Here is a 21,356-nt window from a genome sequence, read left to right as displayed (position 1 = left end):
AGAAAATAATCCTATGTCTTGAAGCAGGTACCAAAGATATTCTGTCTGGAAATAACAATTTAATGCCCCATCCAGAATATTAAATGGTAGGGCCCTGAGTGCAATCAGAGTCATGGTGCATGAGAATTTTCTGTGGGTATTTTTCACTTATTGTTGATAGCATGGAGATGTAGATAGGAGCATGTTTAATGGGTATTTTCAATTTTGAGTGATTTGCCTGAGAGATTTTGTTATGTGTACAAGATATATTTCATGTTGAGACAGTGTGCCATGTATTAATGATGGAGATGTTTTGTAAACACATTATTTGCCTGTTGAGTTTGTTTGTGGTCTTTCATGAATGAATTAAGGACTAAAGAACAATGATGCAGGGAAACCAAGTGAATTGATAACTGTTAAAGGGAGGTAATTCTCAATGCAAATTCTGTTACTCTAGAATGAACACAACCTATTGCACAGAATATTTGTGTGGGAGAAGTTATGGTTGTCTGGTTTTTTAGATATAGGGTGCTTATTTATGCTTTTCCTTAGTAATAAGCAGTCGTGTGCTGTCTGATTTTGAGCTTTTGAATTGTATGCAACATTTACGGTCCATGTCTTTGTTTGTACTAACCCTACTTCTAACATGTCTCAGGCAGATCATTTTGTTAATGGCACTGATGTGATCATGATAATTTCTTGTCAAGCTGTTGTATTCATCATTTTGTTCAATGTTGTCACCCTGCAGTATGAAGTAATGTTCAGGTACATTATGCTCTCAGCTTTGTGTTGTCATTATGGATTGGGTTGCGATCAAAGTTATCATTTGAACAGCTGTACATACTGGCAAAATATGGAAGTGTCGTAAAAGATATTTGTATCTCAATTGTGTAGATTGATGCTCATGCTGTTGATCACAGGATTGTCTGGTCCAGACTTGAATATTTAGTGACTGCCGCCATATAGCTGGAATATATATATATTTTTATATTTTTTCTTATTCTTGCAAAAATACGAACAGCAGATCCGTAAAGCAAGAAATAAAATTGGTCTGGCCTAAAGTTGCTTTGAAAGTCAGAACCAGTAAGTCTAGGTTCAGATTCCATATTTTGCCCTGGTTATGTGGTATGGTTGTCAGCAGCATGCCATGCTTAGTTTTGTTCTCTTGGATGGTGAACAGTTAACACATGCTTTACTTTGTATCTTCCTTCCACACTCCCCCTTGCGTGATATTGCTGGAATATTGCTAAAATTGGTGTAACACCATACTCACTCCTCACTCAGCAAGCTGTCCATTTTAGAATTGAAATCTTGTTGAACACTGACTGGTTAAATTTAGTTCTGAAAATGAAATCTGAACGTAAAAAGAAGGTCTGCAGTTAGGGCATTTGATTTATTTCATGTTACAAGTATTTTCAGTTCTTGTAACACTCAATGATTACAATCAGACTGAAAATATTTCTGACATACAAGAGCAGTACACTTTCTGCTGGTCCATTAACATAATTATCCCTACAATTTTATCTTGCACCCAAAGGAATCTGTCAGTAGGAAATTGAGACCGACTGATCTATAGCCTTTAGTTTTTATGTTTGTGTGAATTCAACATCATGTACTTTTGTTCATGTTCATTATACATTTCTTTTCATCCTTTACATAAACAGATACTGTTATTTCAGATTGTATAAACTATGAACCAGTGTGTGACAATGCATGGGAATTGTAAATATCATTAGAATAACTGAATTTTACATTTTGTACAAAGGGCTTACATCTTAGCCAGTATTATACAATAGTTAATACAAAATAGTGGATGATAAAAAATCAATATAATATGGAAATTCAAATTTCAAAGAAAATATTCATATCTCTTTCAAACATGATATTCTAAGATAGGACATATATTGGCTATACCCATAGTTCATGCCTGAGCATGCAATGCCTATAGGTAATATATGGGTAGTAATATATATATATATCAGTAATTTCAGATAATTTCAGCTTCCAGGTAATAGTGCTTCCTTTAGCTGCCAGTCGTGAAATCCAGCTCAACAAATGATATTTTCATATGTTTTGTCTTTGAAAAAGGTTCCTATTTGTACATGATAGAGGGAAAGTTGTATGAAAGTGGACTGAATGTCTGGCACCTGTAAACAGTTGCTTCTGTTGTGAAGCTGTAAATTGTTGAGGACGGATGGATGTCTTACCTTACATTGGAGCTCACCTTGCGATATGTGAGCATTTGTTGACATTTGCCGATAAATAAATTGAGGAACTGTGATGTACTCATATTGATTTTATTATTAAGGATAATGGGATTATGAAGGAAAAATGTGTCGTTAACATGTGTTGCTCTTCTACCTCACAGAGACTGGTAGAGCACTTGTTTTCCTTTTGTAGGGATACAACAATATTAAGATAAATTATCCACTCAGAATGATAGATGTATATTTGATGTAATATGGGTTTTAGATTAATTTGCTTAGGGTGTTCAGTCGGTTGGAACATGCTCAATCCGTTTAAGTATAAAAGACTCAGGTGAATTTAGTCTTGTCATTCTCCTTACTTATGCACAATGGCTTTAAACATTAAATATTTGAAAGCAAAGCCTTATGAAGCTTATTGCTGTACTGAGATTGTGACCAGAAAGGTGTATGGTTTACCCATTTACAGAGCCTCTAAAGAAATCAGAGAGAAAACATTGCCATACTTTGACATGCCTGCCAACTGTGTTGAATGTCTAAACAACAATGGCACTTGTGACATCTTGTCAAGCAATTTATAATGACTTCTGATTGTATCCAACCTTCCTGAATTGCGAAATCATTTCATTTACTGTATTGAAAATTTCCTCAACATGTAGAATTATGTTTAGGTAACAAAAACAAGAGTTACCTAAACTATAAGTGAAAGATGTTTGGAAGGTGAGCTTCTGAACCTTGGGTCTGGATGTTTTGTTGAACTAAAGGTTGAAATAAATACTTCAAGTTGACACCAGTTTTTGCTTCTTCTTTTTTTTTCATTTTAAGAATATTATGAGTATGCTGTGCCTTAATAGTACTGTGTAACTTGTTATGGATTATGTGCATCTGTTTTAAAACAAATAATTAGTGAGGCTGTCAAAAGTTGTAAGTCAGAGTTGTAAAAGTTGGCTGATGGAGTCTTTGTGTTATGGTGGACTGGTTTGTATGCTATAAACCACTTGGTATGCTGCCCATCATTACATTGTTATATGAAAACTTCATCATAAGTTATGATTACGTGTGATCAGTAAAATATCCAAGAAATCTAATCTGGTTATCACAACATGAAACACATTCAGTATGTCCGGAAAAATGCCAAGCAGGTACGTCTTCCCCTCAAAACACCGAAAACAATGTTTTTGAAGGCTGTGCCTCACAATGTCTTCAACAGGTTACTTAAATAAAGCCTTGTTTTAGATAACCTGTTAAATGTCTATCGCGCGTCACAAGGAATGGTCATTGGTCATAACACATATTAACCTGTCAGAGTGAGCTCAATATGTTCATTCTGATGTCCCCCGCCGTGACATTGCTGGAATATTGCTAAAAGCGGCGTAAAACTAAACTTACTCACTCACTCTCTCACTCACTCACAATATGTTCAGGTGAGCTAACTTCAACATGTCACAAGTCCATATCTTTTGGAAATGTGGTGGACACATAATGGGAAAGGACGTTTCTGTTGTTCATTGTGTAGATGTTGAGGCTGCATCCACCACTCTGCAGGTAACCAAGTATTTCGGATAGGCCTGTGTGTCATTAAAGATGACAAACTTTTGGGGATTTTCGACATCATCAACAACAGAATTAAAGCGGACATCTGACTTGGCAGGATCTATAGGAGGAGGAACCTTCATTCCTTTCTTCCCCTGGGTATACTGCCCAATCAAGACGTCCGCAAGGTAGATGTACTTGTAGCCAGCACTGTCAGCTTTGGCGAACCTGTTATTGGTGGAGTAGCTAGGGTCTGTAGAAAAGTAGACACCATTTCCAAATTGTGCAGCTGAAAGATTTAAACATGAATATCAACTGAGGAAGGAGCTCAGTGAATCACAAGTCTCATCATTTTCTATTTAAGGCAAAATAATGTTACTCATATATACTGTAGGACCATTTTACATTTACTCGAACATTAATCAGTCATTACCCATTTTCTGTTTGTGATAAGTACAAAAAATGCTACGTGTTGTACATGCTTTGAAAACCAACTTCTGCGTATTTATCCCCCCCAACGCATTTTGCAGGGGGGTATTAAAATGGACTCTGTCCGTGCGTGCGTGCACATTTGTCTTTTTCCGGAGCAGAACTTTATAACCGCTCAATATTTCTTCACCAAACTTGGCACATGGATAGATCTGGTGGTGTACTGGTGCCTTTTGGTAGTTTTGGTATTCTGAATTGATGTTTTTGGCGTTTCCATGGCAACAAGTTTGACTTACACTGAAATCGGTGGTAGTGCTCTTTTCTGGAGCAGAACTCTAAAACCTTTCTCTATTTTTTCACCAAACTTGGCACATAGATTGGTCTAGTGGTGTACTGGTGCCTTTTGGTAGTTTTGGTATTCTGAATGAAATATTTTTGGCATTTCCATGGCAACAAGTTTGACTTAGACTGAAACTGGTCGTAGTGCTCTTTTCCGGAGCAGAACTTTAAAAACCTTTCAATACTCTCCTTCCACTTTTCTATATACACACCAAAACATTTGACATAATCATAACTCGTAGACATATTCATGGGGGATATTGATGACTTTGTCTTCTTGTTAAATGCTAACTGATTAAAACAAAACTTTAACTGAAATTGGGCAACTATGGGATGAATACGCCAAGTATCAACAATGCCAGAAAGTATGGTGACCAATTGTTCCTTGTGTTAACTACCACTGGCGTCCACAGCACCGGTATCACCCCCTCAATTCATACATTCGTGACCAACTCGTGTTATTCCGGTTCAAGCCGAATAGCGACTCGTGCCCCTCTGGAAGGATTTCATATCGGCACATGAACATCAGAACTACTTTATACAAGAATGATAACTCTATCCCTGTTTGATTCCAATGTTTCTTAAAGCTTACATGCTACGCAAAACACAACTTTGCAGATTCTGATACCTTTCGGTGTGCACATACAGTAACAATTATCAAAAATGCAAATTCAACTTAAAAAGTTAACAAATTAAGCGATGAAAAAATCCCGCGAAATCGGAGTTCAAACGATTCACTAAAAAACCCAGCTGGGGTGAAAAGTGGGGTGTCGGGCCGGGAAAGCCACATTTCAAAAATGACTTTTGTCGGGAAGGCCACATTTCAATAACATGGCTGTATCCGGTAAAGCCACATTTCCAATAGATTAATTAATTAATGGATTACCGTAACCGGTAAAAGACCGTTCCTACGCTAAACACCAAAAGAAACGTTACCCTCCTACCATCTATGAATTACTTAAAATATCAAATATATGTTAGAAGGTATTAGTGTACAAGGAAACTTAACAACACAGCTTTATGCAAATCAAGAACCCAATTCTCAAACGCATTCATATTAAGGTGAACTGCATCTTTTTCAGAAGAGTTAAATTGTTCTATTTTCCATGCCGAAATAAACCAATAACAGTGATTTAGATGTCCAAAAGAAAGGTTGAAATAAAATTCTGCTTCAGACAGAGAAAAACCACTTAAAGTCACCATTTTTCAATTCTTAAAACAAGAAACAATTGTTGTTGAGTGTAAAATTGTAAAAGAATCATTCCTATGATTTCAGTCTTTTAAAACTGATTTTCTGCTGATTTGCATTAGTGAAAACAAGTACAACGTGTCTTTGATATTGTGAAAAAGTGTTTAGGAACACCGAAAATGATCTTTGTTAACATTTTTGCTTGCAAAGTAACATTTACACACAGCAATATCAATCGCCAAAACCTAGCAATATTCAAGCAGTATTTTCATCAATTTCACGTGTAGAATGATTCTATAGGGTATGAAGAGAGCCCAGAATGCATGATATGATACACAAGCACGAGATATATTTAACGATTAACAGCGGAAGAGAGGGAAAGAGCCATTAAGATGTTGCAGATGGGGTCGACATACAATGATGTTGCCAACGCCCTCGGATGCCACCATATCATGGTTGTAAGACTTATTCAGCCTTACAGACAGACTGGGGTCACCGAAGATAGACCATGCATCACAATGCAGCAGAAGGTTTTCATAAGAAATGTACACATGGCAACAAACAAAATCATTATCATTCTTATTATTATTACAACAGATTAAGATTTTTTATTATGATGTGATAATATTATATTTAATGTTAGCATATTATATTGTGCTAATTATAGAAATAAAATCTGTTGTGATCTGAATAAAATTATGAGGTCTTGTTTTGTTAAATACGGTAACCTGTTTGAATCACTAAGCATGTTTTTACAGCATAGCCGGGAGAGCCACATTCCATGTTCATGCAACCATAATTATTGCCGGGAGAGCCATATCAGTTTTGGCTACCGGTACCTGTTTCGGAAAAGTGGCTCTCCCGGCCTGTAACTAAAAGTGGTTTCAACAGCTCTGCTGCGCAGTGAATAGGTTCGCACGGCTTGAACCGGGATGCCCGGATTATAAGGTCGTGAGCAGGAGTAGTCTAATCTTGGTTGTGTACACAAACAACAAGTAGTAAATAATCTACTCGTTACATAAAGGAACCTTGTTATGGATCTAGATCTACTCAGCTATGTGACAACCAGTGAGGCGTTTGACATTTCAAGACGGAAAACCTTTGCTGGCGGTGAATACTCAGAGTAGTGTTTTGTTGATATTTCACAGGCACAGTGAATTATGACACATGTTATGACAGTAGATTACCGATTTAACTGTTAACATACTTTCATTTGACTATTTCACCACACGTTCTTCTTACCGAGTCACTTTCTCAGTTCGATACTTAACAGCAACGTCATTATTTAGCATTGTCAGAATTTCTAACTGTGATATAGATATGCCTCTGTCATAGACAAAACTCAATGTCTGTTTTATTGGCACCTATGTGTCTGCCTGCCTGCAAATGACAATATGCAATTACACAACTTCAATCATTGGCCACATGCAATTTGAACTTAACACCTATCAGGCTATACACCATAAACAAAACGCATTGATTTATGGCTCATGCGCCTAAATTCAGTCTGTCACATTATGTAGTTACACAGACAGGCAGGTGTGATACTTGTACACATGGCATGTTATGATGTCTGTTGATTGCAAAATGTTATACACAAAAAAATGAGCATGTATTTACAAAACCCAACATCTCTATATACACACACACAGAGCCCTGAGCGTTTCAGCAAATGAACCAGCCAATGAAAGTCTTCGTTACACTTAAAGTGCACACCCACCCGCTCTGACTGGATTCGGTATCCGGGTGCTTAGTTTCGAGGGTAGTAAACCTAAGTACAAAATATTGCACGTTTTTCCTTATCCTGACTCATGATCTTTTGCTTATCTCCCTTTCCCTTGCGAATGGTAGTGGAACACTTGAATCCTTTGTAGTTCCCGAAGCGGACACATTTAACTGTTTTTGAAGACCGACAATTGTATAATCAAACAAAACAATATCATCTGCAAATAACAATAAAATAATATGTTCAATTTCATCAGACACAAAAATACCACGTGAACAATCAGCATGGATACAACTGGCTAATTCATTAATAAAGAAGATAAATAAAACAGGACTATGGATACATCCCTGGCGAACACCCCTACTGGTACAAAAGCTAGGTGTGACACCAGACATAGTCTTAACACATGAATTCACACCCGTATACATGCTTTTAAGAATATTGAAAAATTTACCATGAAAACCTTTAACAAGTAGTTGATATAATAACTTTTGCCACGATTTATAGTTGCATTTCCTGAATATGTTGTACAATCGTATTTGAATCTCTTACCGTTCATGGCATTATTCTTGTTAAAAACTTCACATTAGTCAACACAATCATTTTGAGTTCTTTGTACTTTCACTATGCCGATAAATATCTTTCATGATTTTTAAAAACCAAAACATAATGCCATAAGCGATTTAAGTACTCGGGATTGTGTTTATCAAAGCACTGCAATCATTACACTCGTTCTGATTGGTTTGTCGTATTTTCGCACATAACAAGTATCGAGACGGGAGAGTTGGTCACGAATGCTTCATCAAGTGAATCATTCACCTGATGAAGGAGTAAGGATATACTCGGAAACGTTGTGTTCCTCATAATAAAGAAGTTGACATCCATAAAAAATCTCTTCTTTACTGTTAATTGTGTTTTGCAACATTAAACACTGATCGACTGGTTTCGTTTTATCATAGACTCTTGTCATAACCCATTTTTTCGAAATATTAGCTCGATACCGTTTTTCACTGACGCTAGACAGAATTGTATGGATTTTTTTATGTCAATCGTTTAGGAGAAACTGGTTAACCATCTTACGTTTACAATGTGTTTTGGGGTGGTGGGGTAGTCTAGTGGTTAAAGCGTTGGCTCGTCACGCCGAACACCCGGGTTCGAATCCCCACATGGGTACAATGAGCGAAGCCCATTTCTGGTGTCCCCCGCCGTGATATTGCTGGAATATTGCTAAAAGCGGTGTAAAACCAAACTCAGTCAGTACAATGTGTTTTACAACTAGTTTACATTACAGAGTATACCCATCAGGTCCCTCACATAGTCCGCCAATGGATGTTACTAAAACAGTTAGCAGTTGCTGCTCACCATGTTTACCGCAGTAGCTTCTGTCGAAGCCGCCTTTGTTGATGGAGGGAATTGCTTCACCATCAGTTCCGTGCCAGAGTTGCGTCTCAGGCACTCCGAGCTGCGTCCTCTTGGCGGCGAACTGCTTGTACAGAGTCTTGTTCTGAATGCGCTCGATCTGAAATCAGAGTGAGTGAGGCAATGAGTATGGTTTTGCACCGTTTCCAGGAATATATTTGTCTTTTGTAACAAACATCCACCGAAAATACCACCTCAACACCAAGCGGTTCATGGAAATATAATGACATCAGTTTTCTGATTTGAAGAATTATATATATAAATAATTCATTGTTAAATCACTCATTCTCAATGTAAGTGCACAATTGCAAATATGTTTTTCGAAAAAATCGAAAGTTGGCATAAGACGTAAGTTGCATGGAGCAGAGGTCACGTATTTGAATACTATGAATTTTTAAGATCCAATTCAAACCTAATTTCTTGTTATCATGGTCCAAAAATTGTAATTTATGATTTTTTTCACATAATTGATAACTGTAGTTTAAACAATTAAATGTGTAAACGTTTAGAATTGTATTCATTTATAATCAAGAATATATATTCATAGACACTTAAAATAAATCACTGTCCTAAACATCGTCCGTAGTAAAATATCTAATAGGGTGGAAGGAGGGTTTATTGTATATTACGTTATGAAACTTGTATTTATCGTTATGAAAAACATTTATGTTCGCGGAAGAAACATTTGGCCTTACACGAGACTGTCTTTTACCATTAACTACTATAAGGTAAAACAGAAATGTGCTCATTAATTATTCACCTTTACAACTTCCATCTTTGATACTGAAAACATGGTATCCACATGGCTGTACTGGGGGTCCTGCTTCTTGAGGGGGACGACCAGAACGTCTTCATCAGGGTTCATGCGTTCCCAGGAGACTGGGGGGTCGAAGTCACTCGCTAGAGCTACAAGACATTGGAGTGAGTGTGGCTTTACGCCGCCTTTAGCAATACTCCACCAATATCACGGCGAGGGACACCAGTAATTGGTTTTACACATTGTACCCATGTGGGGATTTTAACCCGGGTCTTCAGCGTTAGAAACGGATGCTTAAACCACTAAGCTACCCCACCGCCCCCAGTGACATTGGGGAATGCTCGGTTTTAATATTAGTAGGCAAGTTTAAGCTTCATTAATTCATTGTTCTCATACACTGAGAATGTTTGTTTCTATGACTATATTGCATATCAGATTTGATTTAACGAGAGACGAAAGGGATATTTTCACCATGGCAACCATTATATCCATGTGACGAAACCATTCAGAATTCTTTGACATTTGTCAAAACATTTTGGTAGTATTTGAGGACACTAAAAGGTATTTGGCTTAACTTTCACAACTATAAACCAAGTGGTTTGAGACATCTTTAGATTAGAGGGGGTCTCCCAAGCTAAAGGGCCTACTCAGAAATCAAAGTAGGTATTGTGCACTTTAAGAATTGCTGCGTGGTCTATAAGATAAAGAAATCAAAACATACTACCAGTGAAAAAACATTAACGAAACATTTCATGGACTTATCAGCAACTACAATTCTTGTTGATTGTATAACAATTGCGTAGATCGATGTTCATGCTGTTGATCACTGGATTGTCTGGTCGATTATTTACAGACCGCCACAATATAGCTTGAATATTACTGAGTGCCGCGTTAAACGACAAACAAACATTTTATTGTTTAGTCTTTAATTTGTCCAAATATATGACAAAATCAAAATGATATCCCATCTGACCTACTTTTAATAACACTCTCTCTGCTGACAACAACTGAGGTGTTGTCCTTGTTCCCTTCTCTGTACTCCACCATGTCGTTAAAGTCGATGACGTATCTGTCGCCGTCCTCAGTTGTTAGTTTACATAGGGGCTCCACAGCTTTGTTCCGGAACGCTAGCTCTATGTCCTTATTGAGATCGGAATCGTATTTCTCCTTTACCTGTTCCCCGTTCTCTAGGATGTCAATATAATACCACTGCATGGCCTTAGCCTCGATTTGGGACGCTTGGAGCTCATTACATATTTCGTACACGCGCTTCATCATGTTGAAAACATCTTCCGCGAACCCCTGAATCAGTTAAATATAACAGAAATTTGAATGGAAAAACATTATCTCATAAATATACTGTATATCGGTGAGTGAGTTAGTGAGTGAATTACTGAATGAAAGAATGAATAAATGAAACAAATTAATCAGTAAGTAGTAACGTATCTGTTTGCAACAGAGTAATCTCGTAGTTTTCAGCACCAATGGCACGGCAGAAAGTTGATCAGGTAATTAGCTCAGGTTTCCACTCTAACCTGCAATGAAACCCTCGGACCAGATTCCAGCAAGACAAAGCCCTGCCACAGACAGCGTGAGTCACCATGGACTTTCTTATCGCTAGCAATGTAAACATTCTTCCATTACCAACCCCAAAATTAAAAAAACAACAACAACAACGAAAATTAAAAATAGACACTTGAATTGGTGTCGTTATTAGTTCATCAAAGTGTGAAAGTACCACAGAAATTTTTCGACATGTAGGCTACCTTCACTGTTACAACTCCATGGTTGCGGTCCACAGAGATGCCTACGCTGTGTGTCTTTGCATGATCATACAGACTTCTCAGCTGAAATGATACAAATGAGTGATAAAGTAAAAGTGGCGTTTGCTTTAACTCTGCTTTGAAAAGTATCTTAGTTACCGACTAAATATTAAAGGAAGTGTCCCAACTGACGCAGGTCGAAGGCCTGTGTATGGAACCTCAAACACGGCTTTGATATTAACTAAGGCTCGCCAAGAATCAAAAGCTAAACAAGAGGCTAATATATCAACAATATACAACAGATCCTGGCGTATTTAAGGGACGCAACTCCTTCAGCGAGTTGTAGCGCATTAAACCGAGGCAACCCATTCACAAATGTTTTGGTATTCAGGATTAATGGATTGCCCAAATGAGTGTTGAAAACGTTACAGTTTTCCGACCATTGTAACCTTAACGCCTATCAACAAGGTGGCATAAAAGTGTCGATACTTGCCAAATAATACATTCAGGTAAAGGTATTTGACGAGGATTCAACATATCGTGACCTCTTACCTAATATGAAGAATAATATGTGTATGCACGCATGTTTGTGCGTGTGAGTGTGCTGGTTAATGTGGGAATGTTTTCCCACCAATCTTCTAAACAGCTTTGTATTGGTTGATTGACAACCTTGGCAAGCTCATGCCCTTAAGCCGGAAGTGGTATAAACAACGTAACTATTATATATTTCAAAGGTTGAGTGAGTGAGTGGGGTTTTATGCCCCTTTCAGCAATATTCCAGCAATATCAAGGTAGGAACACGATAAATGGACTTCACACATTGCACCCATGAGGGGAATCGAACTCAGGCTTTCAGCGTCACAAGCGAACGCTTTAACCACTAGGCTACTCCACCGCCCCTTCAATGAAACCTGGGTACCGATCCACAAAGCGTATGATCTGTCTTAACTCTGTTGTCTTAGCCCTGAAAACGATTTGTGGATGGGGACCCTGGTTTATGAGGCCTTCAAAACTAGTGTGCTTATTTATCTGAACGCGCGTGCGTGACAAAGTCTTTACTATCAAGGTAAACACTTTATCAACTTTACCACCAAGGTAAACACCATACCAACTTTACAATCAAGGTAAACACCTTATCAACTTTACAATCAGGGTAATGACCTTATCAACTGTCAAGTGCATCAAACATGTTTTGGTGAAAGATTCTTGCTTTATCCCAGGAGTCGACATCAGCTCCACAATGGCTTTGTCAAGGTTCTGTGCACTGTCGGAGGAAATTGTAACCTCATATGTAGATGTTTCATGATCCTTGGTCCCCTGCCGTCCCAAAGGTTGTACGTCGTCCTCTCTCGTAGCTGAACACGCTGGACAAATTAAAATGCAGATTAATACCACCAAACATTTAACATGTCAGCTTCCCGTTGCCCAGATCAACGTGAGTAGATCAGGATCTAGACTAACGCTTAGTCACCGAATATATATAATTTTGGCAGTAACAAATAAACCCTTTTAAATTGAAAAGGAGCCCTAGATAGTAGGGAGATTCAGGGAAATCGAGACTTGCTTCATTTAGGACTTTAGCGCTGCAGGGAGGGCTAGGCAGTAGGGAAAGTAATGTGCTAAAGGGGCTGTGAGACAGACTAATCGGGATCCCGATCGATAAAGCATTCGTAATGTTACGAGCTATCGCAACTATATAGTTTCGCAGAGGATTACAAATGACGTAGTGCTACGAAAGCTTTGTGTATCCGGCCCCTAATCTACTGACGTTCTGGGTAAGGGGAAGTGTTCTTGGTTCAGCCTTAGTGATGAAGCACCACACAGTGGTATTTCCATCCCGACTGGTAGCGTCATGTGTAAAACGCTGCATTAAAGGGTATCAATACAGACTTGTGTATGGCTGCATCCGCGTTGCGTCATCTGTTGAGTCATTTTCCTTTATCCGACCATGGTTGTATATAACATTGCTTTTTTCTCTATATCTAAACTGCTGAGAGTTGCAATGGACCTGCATGGCACACGGACGTCAATCCATGCTAACAAAGAGTCAAGGTCAGACAGGCAACCACCCGATCCACCAATCAGCGGACTCCTACAAGCAAACGCCTGACGTGAACTAACATCTGCACGGAATCCGTACAAAGAAATGTCTATAGCAGTGACAGAACCAAGGATCTATGTTTGCTGTTTAACACCGCACTCAACGTTATACCAGCTATCTGTAAATAATCCAGTGTTGACCAGACAATCCAGAGATCAACATCATAAGCATCGATCTACGCAGTTGGGATACAATGACATGTGTCAACCAAACCAGCAAGACTGACCACCCGATCCCGTTAGTCGCCTCTTAGGACAAGCATGGGTTGCTCAGTCTAACCCGGATCTTCCGGTTGTGTAATTTTTGAGGTTGACTGCACAAACCATGGTTGTTGAAGAGGCTGACCAGACTGTTGTAGAGATCATGATCCTGAAAGATGACCATCCGGACTTCACGTAGATGCCGCAGGCCGGAGTGTTTGGTCAGCGAACTAAAGACGTGCTCCGCTAGCTTTTTCTTTGATATACCACGCCTGCGCCCTGCAACATCAAACACATATCCTCCCTCAACTGGGAAACTGTAGTGCCAAACATTAAATACCATATGACACGAGAGGTCAAGTCGACCAATGCATCGTATTTTTCAAATAGATTAACTCAGCTCATCCTTTTGTGTGAAAAGCAAACCGCCTCAGCCTCATCTGCTTGATAAAAATATCTCGGCCTGGGTAAAATATCTTGAGTTTGATTTGGCTACCCTGATGTTTATCTTAATAAAGTATTTCGTGAGCAAAGCCAGAATCTTTGTCATCGAGACATCAGTATCAAAGACAGTGTATGTAACATATATTGTGTCGTTCAATGTTTTCATATCAAGAGGTCGTATCATGTAAGTTACTGTCTTCCTGCACAACCTTGGACGACTGCTCGTGTCCTGTGATATGACTGAAACACCTATGGAGTGGAATGCCAATTACTGGAGCAACATTTACCCTTACTTGGGCAAATAGAAACACGCACGCACACACATACACACATTTCTCTCTCTCGTATTATTGGAACTGTCTAAATGTAAACTACACCCTGTTCACTTGTGGTTTTGTTGTCACACAGAGACTCATCCACATGCATAAGTTCAAGAGAGAGAGAGAGAGACGTATCCCAATTGTAATACAATCTGTACACAGCAAATATTACATGCAGTACAGATATCATATTATCCTTCTCTCAAAGAGACAGAGAGAGCTATGAGCACATACAAATAATTTTACAATATAGATTTAGATAAATGTTAGATATTAGAAACGAGAGAGACATTCGGATGATGACAAATGTGACATGCTGTGACATACCTTGGTCAAGAGCTGGCAGCGCCAGAGATGTATAATTCAGCTCTTCTGCCGTTGTCAATAACGCTGGCAACACCTCGCTAATGCCGTTGAAGAAACGAGGGTCATAGTGCAGCACTGCCTTGAAACATGCGCCCGACACACTTGTGACAGCAACCCCGGTGTCGACGATGTCGCCAACTGCGACAATGGACAGGTATAAGCGGTATCAGCAACTATACTCGTATGTACCATCGAAAAAGGAAACCTGACAGTCATCGTTATAGGACAAATACGGTAACATATCCCGACCGTGCAATTATATTTCTCCAGTGGTTGACACTGGCATCTGGGCCTACCAAAGTAATTTTATGCCAAGGAAACAGAAAGACGAAATAAAGTGGACATAAAACTTTAATATGCATTATTGTATGGATAGATGTAAATTTGAAAGTGTAACAATTTAAATATTGTTACAGTACTCTTTCATCTCTTTGGCCAAACTATACCAACGTATATATTATCGGTCCTTAAAGAAAATAGACCGATATAGATATGATTGGTTCGTTTGTTGGTTAACGGTGCACTCAGCAATATTCCAGTTATATGGTGGCGTTCTCTAAATAATCTTATCTGGACCAGACAATCTAGTGATCAACAGCATGAGCATCGATCTACGCAACTGGGATTCGATGACATGTGTCAACATAGTCAGCGAGCTTGACCACCCGATCCCGTTAGTCGCCTCTAACGACAAGCATGGGTTACTTAGTAGATAATCCTATTGTGTTTACATTTTGGAAGTGATTATAGTAAATGTAAAGTAAAGTAATTTATACGTAAAATGTAAACACAATAGGATTATCTCCATTCTCCATCCCATCCATGACATATGCACCATGAATAAAACGCGTTTTAAACATGCACTCATTACCCTTGCGTAGTGTTGTTTACCTTTGTAAGGGTTAATGAGTGCAAAATATTCCTACGCGCAGTGAACCGGCTCTCAGAAGAGGTTATTGAAACTTTTTCACTTCTAATTTTTTAGTAACAGCCAATCACAAACGAACATACTTAAATGTCATGGTAGAATGAAGACCAATTCTGTGACACAACCACATAACTGTAACCTTATTCTTATGATGGGTAGCACGAACAGTACTCCTTTAATGGCTAACGTTCTACCAGATTCTGATACTGGCAAAAAGAACCATTGTACATGTTAGAAAAGTATATTATTGTTTTATTAAGCTTTATATAACTGCACCTTTTTCTCTACACTGTTTCTCCAGGTCTTTTCCAAACGTCTTTCGCAGATTGTTTGACAACACTCCTACAAAAAATATAAAGCACGAACTATTAGACGCGTAGAGAGGTCTCAAGAATGTAGAATGTCTGTATTGCTTGCAGAAATTGAAAACCTCCATATTCCCATAACCTCCTTCAAATTAGTGATTGGATGAGTATTGTTTTATGGCGCTTTTAGCATTACTCCAGCAATATCACGGCGGTGGACACCATAAATGGGCTTCACACATTGCGCTCGTGTGGGGAATCGAAACTGGGTCTTCGGCGAGACGAGCGGACGCTTTAACCACTGAGCTACCCCACCGCTCCACGCCTTCAAATCAAACACCAACACATTGTGTGCAATAAATCAATAAATGAACCACCAAACCTCCCAAATATTTGTTCGCGTGCAAATGTATTCTTTGAGATTTGAAGCCGCTTTCTAAAACACTTGTTGAATGCAAAAGCTCACCCTCAAAATCTCAAATTTAAAGCCCTTGTGCTATTTAAATATAAGAAATGAATATTTGCTGTTGAACGCCGCACTTAAGTATCTTACAGCTATATGACGGCAGTCTGTACATATTCTAATCTGCAAATGTTCTCGGGATTTTTCTCATGTGTAAGAATATGACATAGCGTGACCTTTATCCCTGAAAGATATGAACAAACCTGTCCCAGTGGCATGCATGACCTCGAGATAACGGAAATACCAGTCAGTTATCAATCGCAACCCCATCCGGATTAGGAAGTGAGCAGTGAAGCGAATTTGTACACAGTCCAAATCTACATGCTACCTGTTACCTTGAAATTAATGTCAAGATCACAATAATTCTGTGGGATCTGCACATCCTCCTATATTACCCTTCCACGATGTAGAGTATAGGTGATGTTTGTTTCTTGTTGTTTAACGCCGCACTCAGCAATATTCCAGCTCTATAGTGGCTGTCTGTAAATAATCGAGTCTGGACCAGACAATACAGTGATCTACATTTGGGATACGATGACAGGTGTCAACCAATTTTGCACACCTGACCACCTGATCCCGTCAGTCGCCTCTTACCACAAACATGAGTTGTTGAAGACCAATTATGACACGGATCTTCACAGGTGCAATTAAAGTGACGAAAGTGACGAAACACTCTCACGATCGTAAGAAATCTCCGTTAAAGGGATCTGGGGGTAATCGAGTGAGTGAATATGACACAACACATTGTACCCATGTGGAGTCGAACCCGGGTCTTCAGCTTGAGCAGAGAACGCTTTAACCACTAGGCAACCCCACAGTCCCATTTATGGATAAAATCAAACAAAACGAAGATCACACTTTGAACAATAAGAGTGTACCACTCGAGAGGTCCAGTTTGCTGTTACTTCCGTTGACAATGAGACCCACTCTCTGCTGCAAGATATCACCTTCAACCACCGTGAAACGAACGTTCCCGAAAAACACGCCTCTTGCCACATCATCATCAGGTTCTGTCAACATGCAAAGAATCAGTTGAGTGACTGTTACCGTACGTGATATACAGAGTGAGTGAGTGAGTGAGTGTGTTACCGTACATGATATACAGAGTGAGTGAGTCTTGACGCCGCTTTTAGCAATATTCCAGCAATATGACGGGCAGGGGACACTAGAAATGGGCTTCACACATTGTACACATATTGGGAATAGAACCTGGGTATTCGGCGTGACAAGCGAACGCTTTTACCACTGGGCTACTGCACCGCCCCATCTCATAGTGTTATAGCGAAACATATGGCATATATTCTATTTTTGAAGTTGCATTTCATGCGTTATATTTCGGATATTGCAATTAAGGCCTTCCACTGAACATTATCCACATCTAGATCAGAATTGTCATTTTGGGGGGTTGATCTATGTTGGTACAGATAGACCTTAGGGCCATACTGTAATGACATGGGTGTGTGTATATTTGGTACAGATAGTCCTTTGGGCCATACTGAAATGACATGGGCGTGTATATATGTTGGTACAGATAGACCTTTGGGCCATACTGCATAGACATGGGTGTGTATATATTGGTACAGATAGACCTTTGGGCCATAATGTATCCACATGGGCGTGTATATGTTGGTACAGATAGTCCTTTGGGCCATAATGTATCGACATGGGCGGTATATGTTGGTACAGATAGACCTTTGGGCCATAATGTAATGACATGGGCGTGTATATGTATGTACAGATAGACCTTTGGGCCATACTGTAATGACATGGGCGTGTATATGTTGGTACAGATAGCCCTTTGGGCCATACTGTAATGACAAGGGCGTGTATATGTTGGTAAGATAGACCTTAGGGCCGTACTGTATCGACATCGGCGTGTATATGTTGGTACAGATAGACCTTTGGGCCATAATGTAATGACATGGGCGTGTATATGTTGGTACAGATAGACCTTTGGGCAATAATGTATCGACATGTGCGTGTATATGTCGGTACAGATTGGCCTTTTGGACATACTGTAATGACATCGGCGTGTACATGTCGGAGCAGATAGACCTCTGGGCCATACTGAATCGACATGGGCGTGTATATGTTGGTACAGATAGACCTTTTGGCCATACTGTAATGACATGGGCGTGTATATGTTGGTACAGATAGACCTTTGGGCAATACTGAATCGACATGGGCGTGTATATGTTGGTACAGATAGACCTTTGGGCCATACAGTAATGACATGGGCGTGTATATGTTGGTACAGATAGACCTTTGGGCCATACAGTAATGACATGGGCGTGTATATGTTGGTACAGATAGACCTTTGGGCCATACAGTAATGACATGGGCGTGTATTATTATGTTTGAACAAATAGACCTTTGGGCCATACAGTAATGACATGGGCGTGTATATGTTGGTACAAATAGACCTTTGGGCCATACTGTATTGACATGGGTGGGTATATGTTGGTACAGATATACTTTGGGCCATACTGTATCGACATGGGCGGGTATATGTATGTACAGATAGACCTTTGGGCCATACTGTAATGACATTGGCGAGTATATCTTGGTACAGATAAACTTTGGGCCATACTGTAATGACATGGGCGTGTATATCTTGGTACAGATATACTTTGGGCCATACAGTAATGACATGGGCGGGTATATGTTGGTACAGATAGACCTTTGGGCCATACTGTATTGACATGGGCGTGTATGTGTTGGTAAAGATGTACTTTGGGCCATACTCTAATGACATGGGCGTGTAATGGTACAGATAGACCTTTGGGCGATACAGTAATGACATGGGCGTGTATTATTATGTTTGTACAAATAGACCTTTGGGCCACACTGTAATGACATGGGCGTGTATATGCTGGTACAGATAGACCTTTGGGCCATACAGTAATGACATGGGCGGGTATATATTATGTTGGTACAAATAAATACTGTATCGACATGGGCGTTTATGTTGGTACAGATATACTTTGGGCCATACTGTAATGACATGGGCGTGTATATGTACAGATAGACCTATGACATGGGCGTGTATATGTTGGTACAGATATATACTTTGGGCCATACTGTAATGACATGGGCGTATATGTTGGTACAGATATACTTTTGGGCCATACTGTATCGACATGGGCGTGTATATGTTGGTACAGATATACTTTGGGCCATACTGTAATGACATGGGCGTGTATATGCTGGTACAAATAGACCTTTGGGCCATACTGTATTGACATGGACGTTTGGGCCATATGTTGGTACAGATATACAGATACTTTGGGCCATACTGTAATGACATGGGCGTAATGACATGGGCGTGTATATGCTGGTACAAATAGACCTTTGGGCCATACTGTATCGACATGGGCGTGCATATCTTGGTACAGATAAACTTTGGGCCATACTGTAATGACATGGGCGGGTATATGTTGGTACAGATATACTTTGGGCCATACTGTATTGACATGGGCGGGTATATGTTGGTACAGATAAACTTTGGGCCATACTGTATCGACATGGGCAGGTATATCTTGGTACAGATATACTTTGGGCCATACTGTAATGACATGGGCGTGTATATGTTGGTACAGATAAACTTTGGGCCATACTGTATCGACATGGGCGGTATATGTTGGTACGGATAGACCTTTGGGCCATACTGTATTGACATGGGCGGGTATATGTTGGTACAGATATACTTTGGGTCATACTGTATCGACATGGGCGGTATATGTTGGTACAGATAGACCTTTGGGCCATACTGTATTGACATGGGCGGGTTTATGTTGGTACAGATAGACCTTTGGGCCATACTGTATTGACATGGGCGGGTATATGTTGGTACAGATATACTTTGGGCCATACTGTATCGACATGGGCGGTATATGTTGGTTCAGTTAGAACTTTGGGGCATACTGTAATGAAATGGGCGGGTATATGTTGGTACAGATAGAACTTTGGGCCATACTGTATTGACATGGGCGGGTATATGTTGGTACAGATAAACTTTGGGCCATACTGTATTGACATGGGCGTGTATATGTTGGTACAGATATACTTTGGGCCATACTGTAATGACATGGGCGGGTATATGTTGGTACAGATATACTTTGGGCCATACTGTATATGACATGGGCGGGTATATGTTGGTACAGATATAACTTTGGGCCATACTGTAATGACATGGGCGTGTATATGTTGGTACAGATAAACTTTGGGCCATACTGTAATGACATGGGCGTGTATATGTTGGTACAGATATACTTTGGGCCATACTGTAATGACATGGGCGTGTATATGTTGGTACAGATAAACTTTGGGCCATACTGTAATGACATGGGCGTGTATATGTTGGTACAGATAAACTTTGGGCCATACTGTATCGCCAACGCCCAAGCCAACGCCTAAACCTAAGGGCAAGGATGGCAAAAAGAATGAAACTCGCAGATACCAAGACGAGGAATGGATTTCTATGGGTCTTATTGGGGTTTGGGCTAATTCTGAAGGGTATTGTTTAAGACTCATGTTGCACCTGTTTCGCCTTGGACACTCAGTGTGCGACCGATTCTCTTGACGGGTTTTCCGTAACATGCCTCATGTTCTTCTTTAAAAGCCTGTCGTCAAATAGAATCTGTTGTTTACACACTCTCCAGAAAATGTTGACGCTTACATTAAAAGGGAACACTACAAAGTGTGTCATGTCTTTAACAATATACAAAAACTCCAGAAATAAAAAGATTCAAGATTCACAGCAAATGAAAACTTTTGTTGAAATCCTTTCAAAGCTCTTCCTTCAAATCACTCAGACTGATCCGATTGTTTTATGGGACTCAAAGACAATAATGCGCTGGAGTAAATAGGGCATTTGAGAAAGATTAATCAA

General features: G+C 39.5%; 1 protein-coding gene across 1 annotated transcript in view; it reads right to left on the bottom strand.

Annotated features, from left to right (window-relative positions):
* Positions 1–1,358: 1,358 nt before the first annotated feature.
* LOC124253587 (protein mono-ADP-ribosyltransferase PARP14-like) overlaps positions 1,359–21,356 on the bottom strand; it is a 36,259-nt gene continuing 16,261 nt past the window's right edge. Inside the window, exons 9-19 of the mRNA XM_046687393.1 lie at positions 21,006–21,087; positions 17,344–17,475; positions 15,974–16,039; positions 14,731–14,907; positions 13,763–13,918; positions 12,500–12,702; positions 11,342–11,422; positions 10,553–10,877; positions 9,579–9,724; positions 8,762–8,918; positions 1,359–4,005 (exon numbers count right to left, since the gene is read on the bottom strand). Coding sequence (XP_046543349.1) covers positions 3,689–4,005; positions 8,762–8,918; positions 9,579–9,724; positions 10,553–10,877; positions 11,342–11,422; positions 12,500–12,702; positions 13,763–13,918; positions 14,731–14,907; positions 15,974–16,039; positions 17,344–17,475; positions 21,006–21,087 — 1,842 coding nt within the window. The 3' untranslated portion in view covers positions 1,359–3,688. The remainder of the gene's footprint in view (positions 4,006–8,761; positions 8,919–9,578; positions 9,725–10,552; positions 10,878–11,341; positions 11,423–12,499; positions 12,703–13,762; positions 13,919–14,730; positions 14,908–15,973; positions 16,040–17,343; positions 17,476–21,005; positions 21,088–21,356) is intronic.

This window comes from Haliotis rubra, unplaced genomic scaffold (assembly GCF_003918875.1).
Source record: "Haliotis rubra isolate DU_JTF1 unplaced genomic scaffold, ASM391887v1 Scf546, whole genome shotgun sequence".
Taxonomy (NCBI): domain Eukaryota; kingdom Metazoa; phylum Mollusca; class Gastropoda; order Lepetellida; family Haliotidae; genus Haliotis; species Haliotis rubra.
The sequence above is the reverse complement of the archived record's forward strand: the minus strand, read 5'-3'. Positions and strand labels throughout refer to the sequence as shown.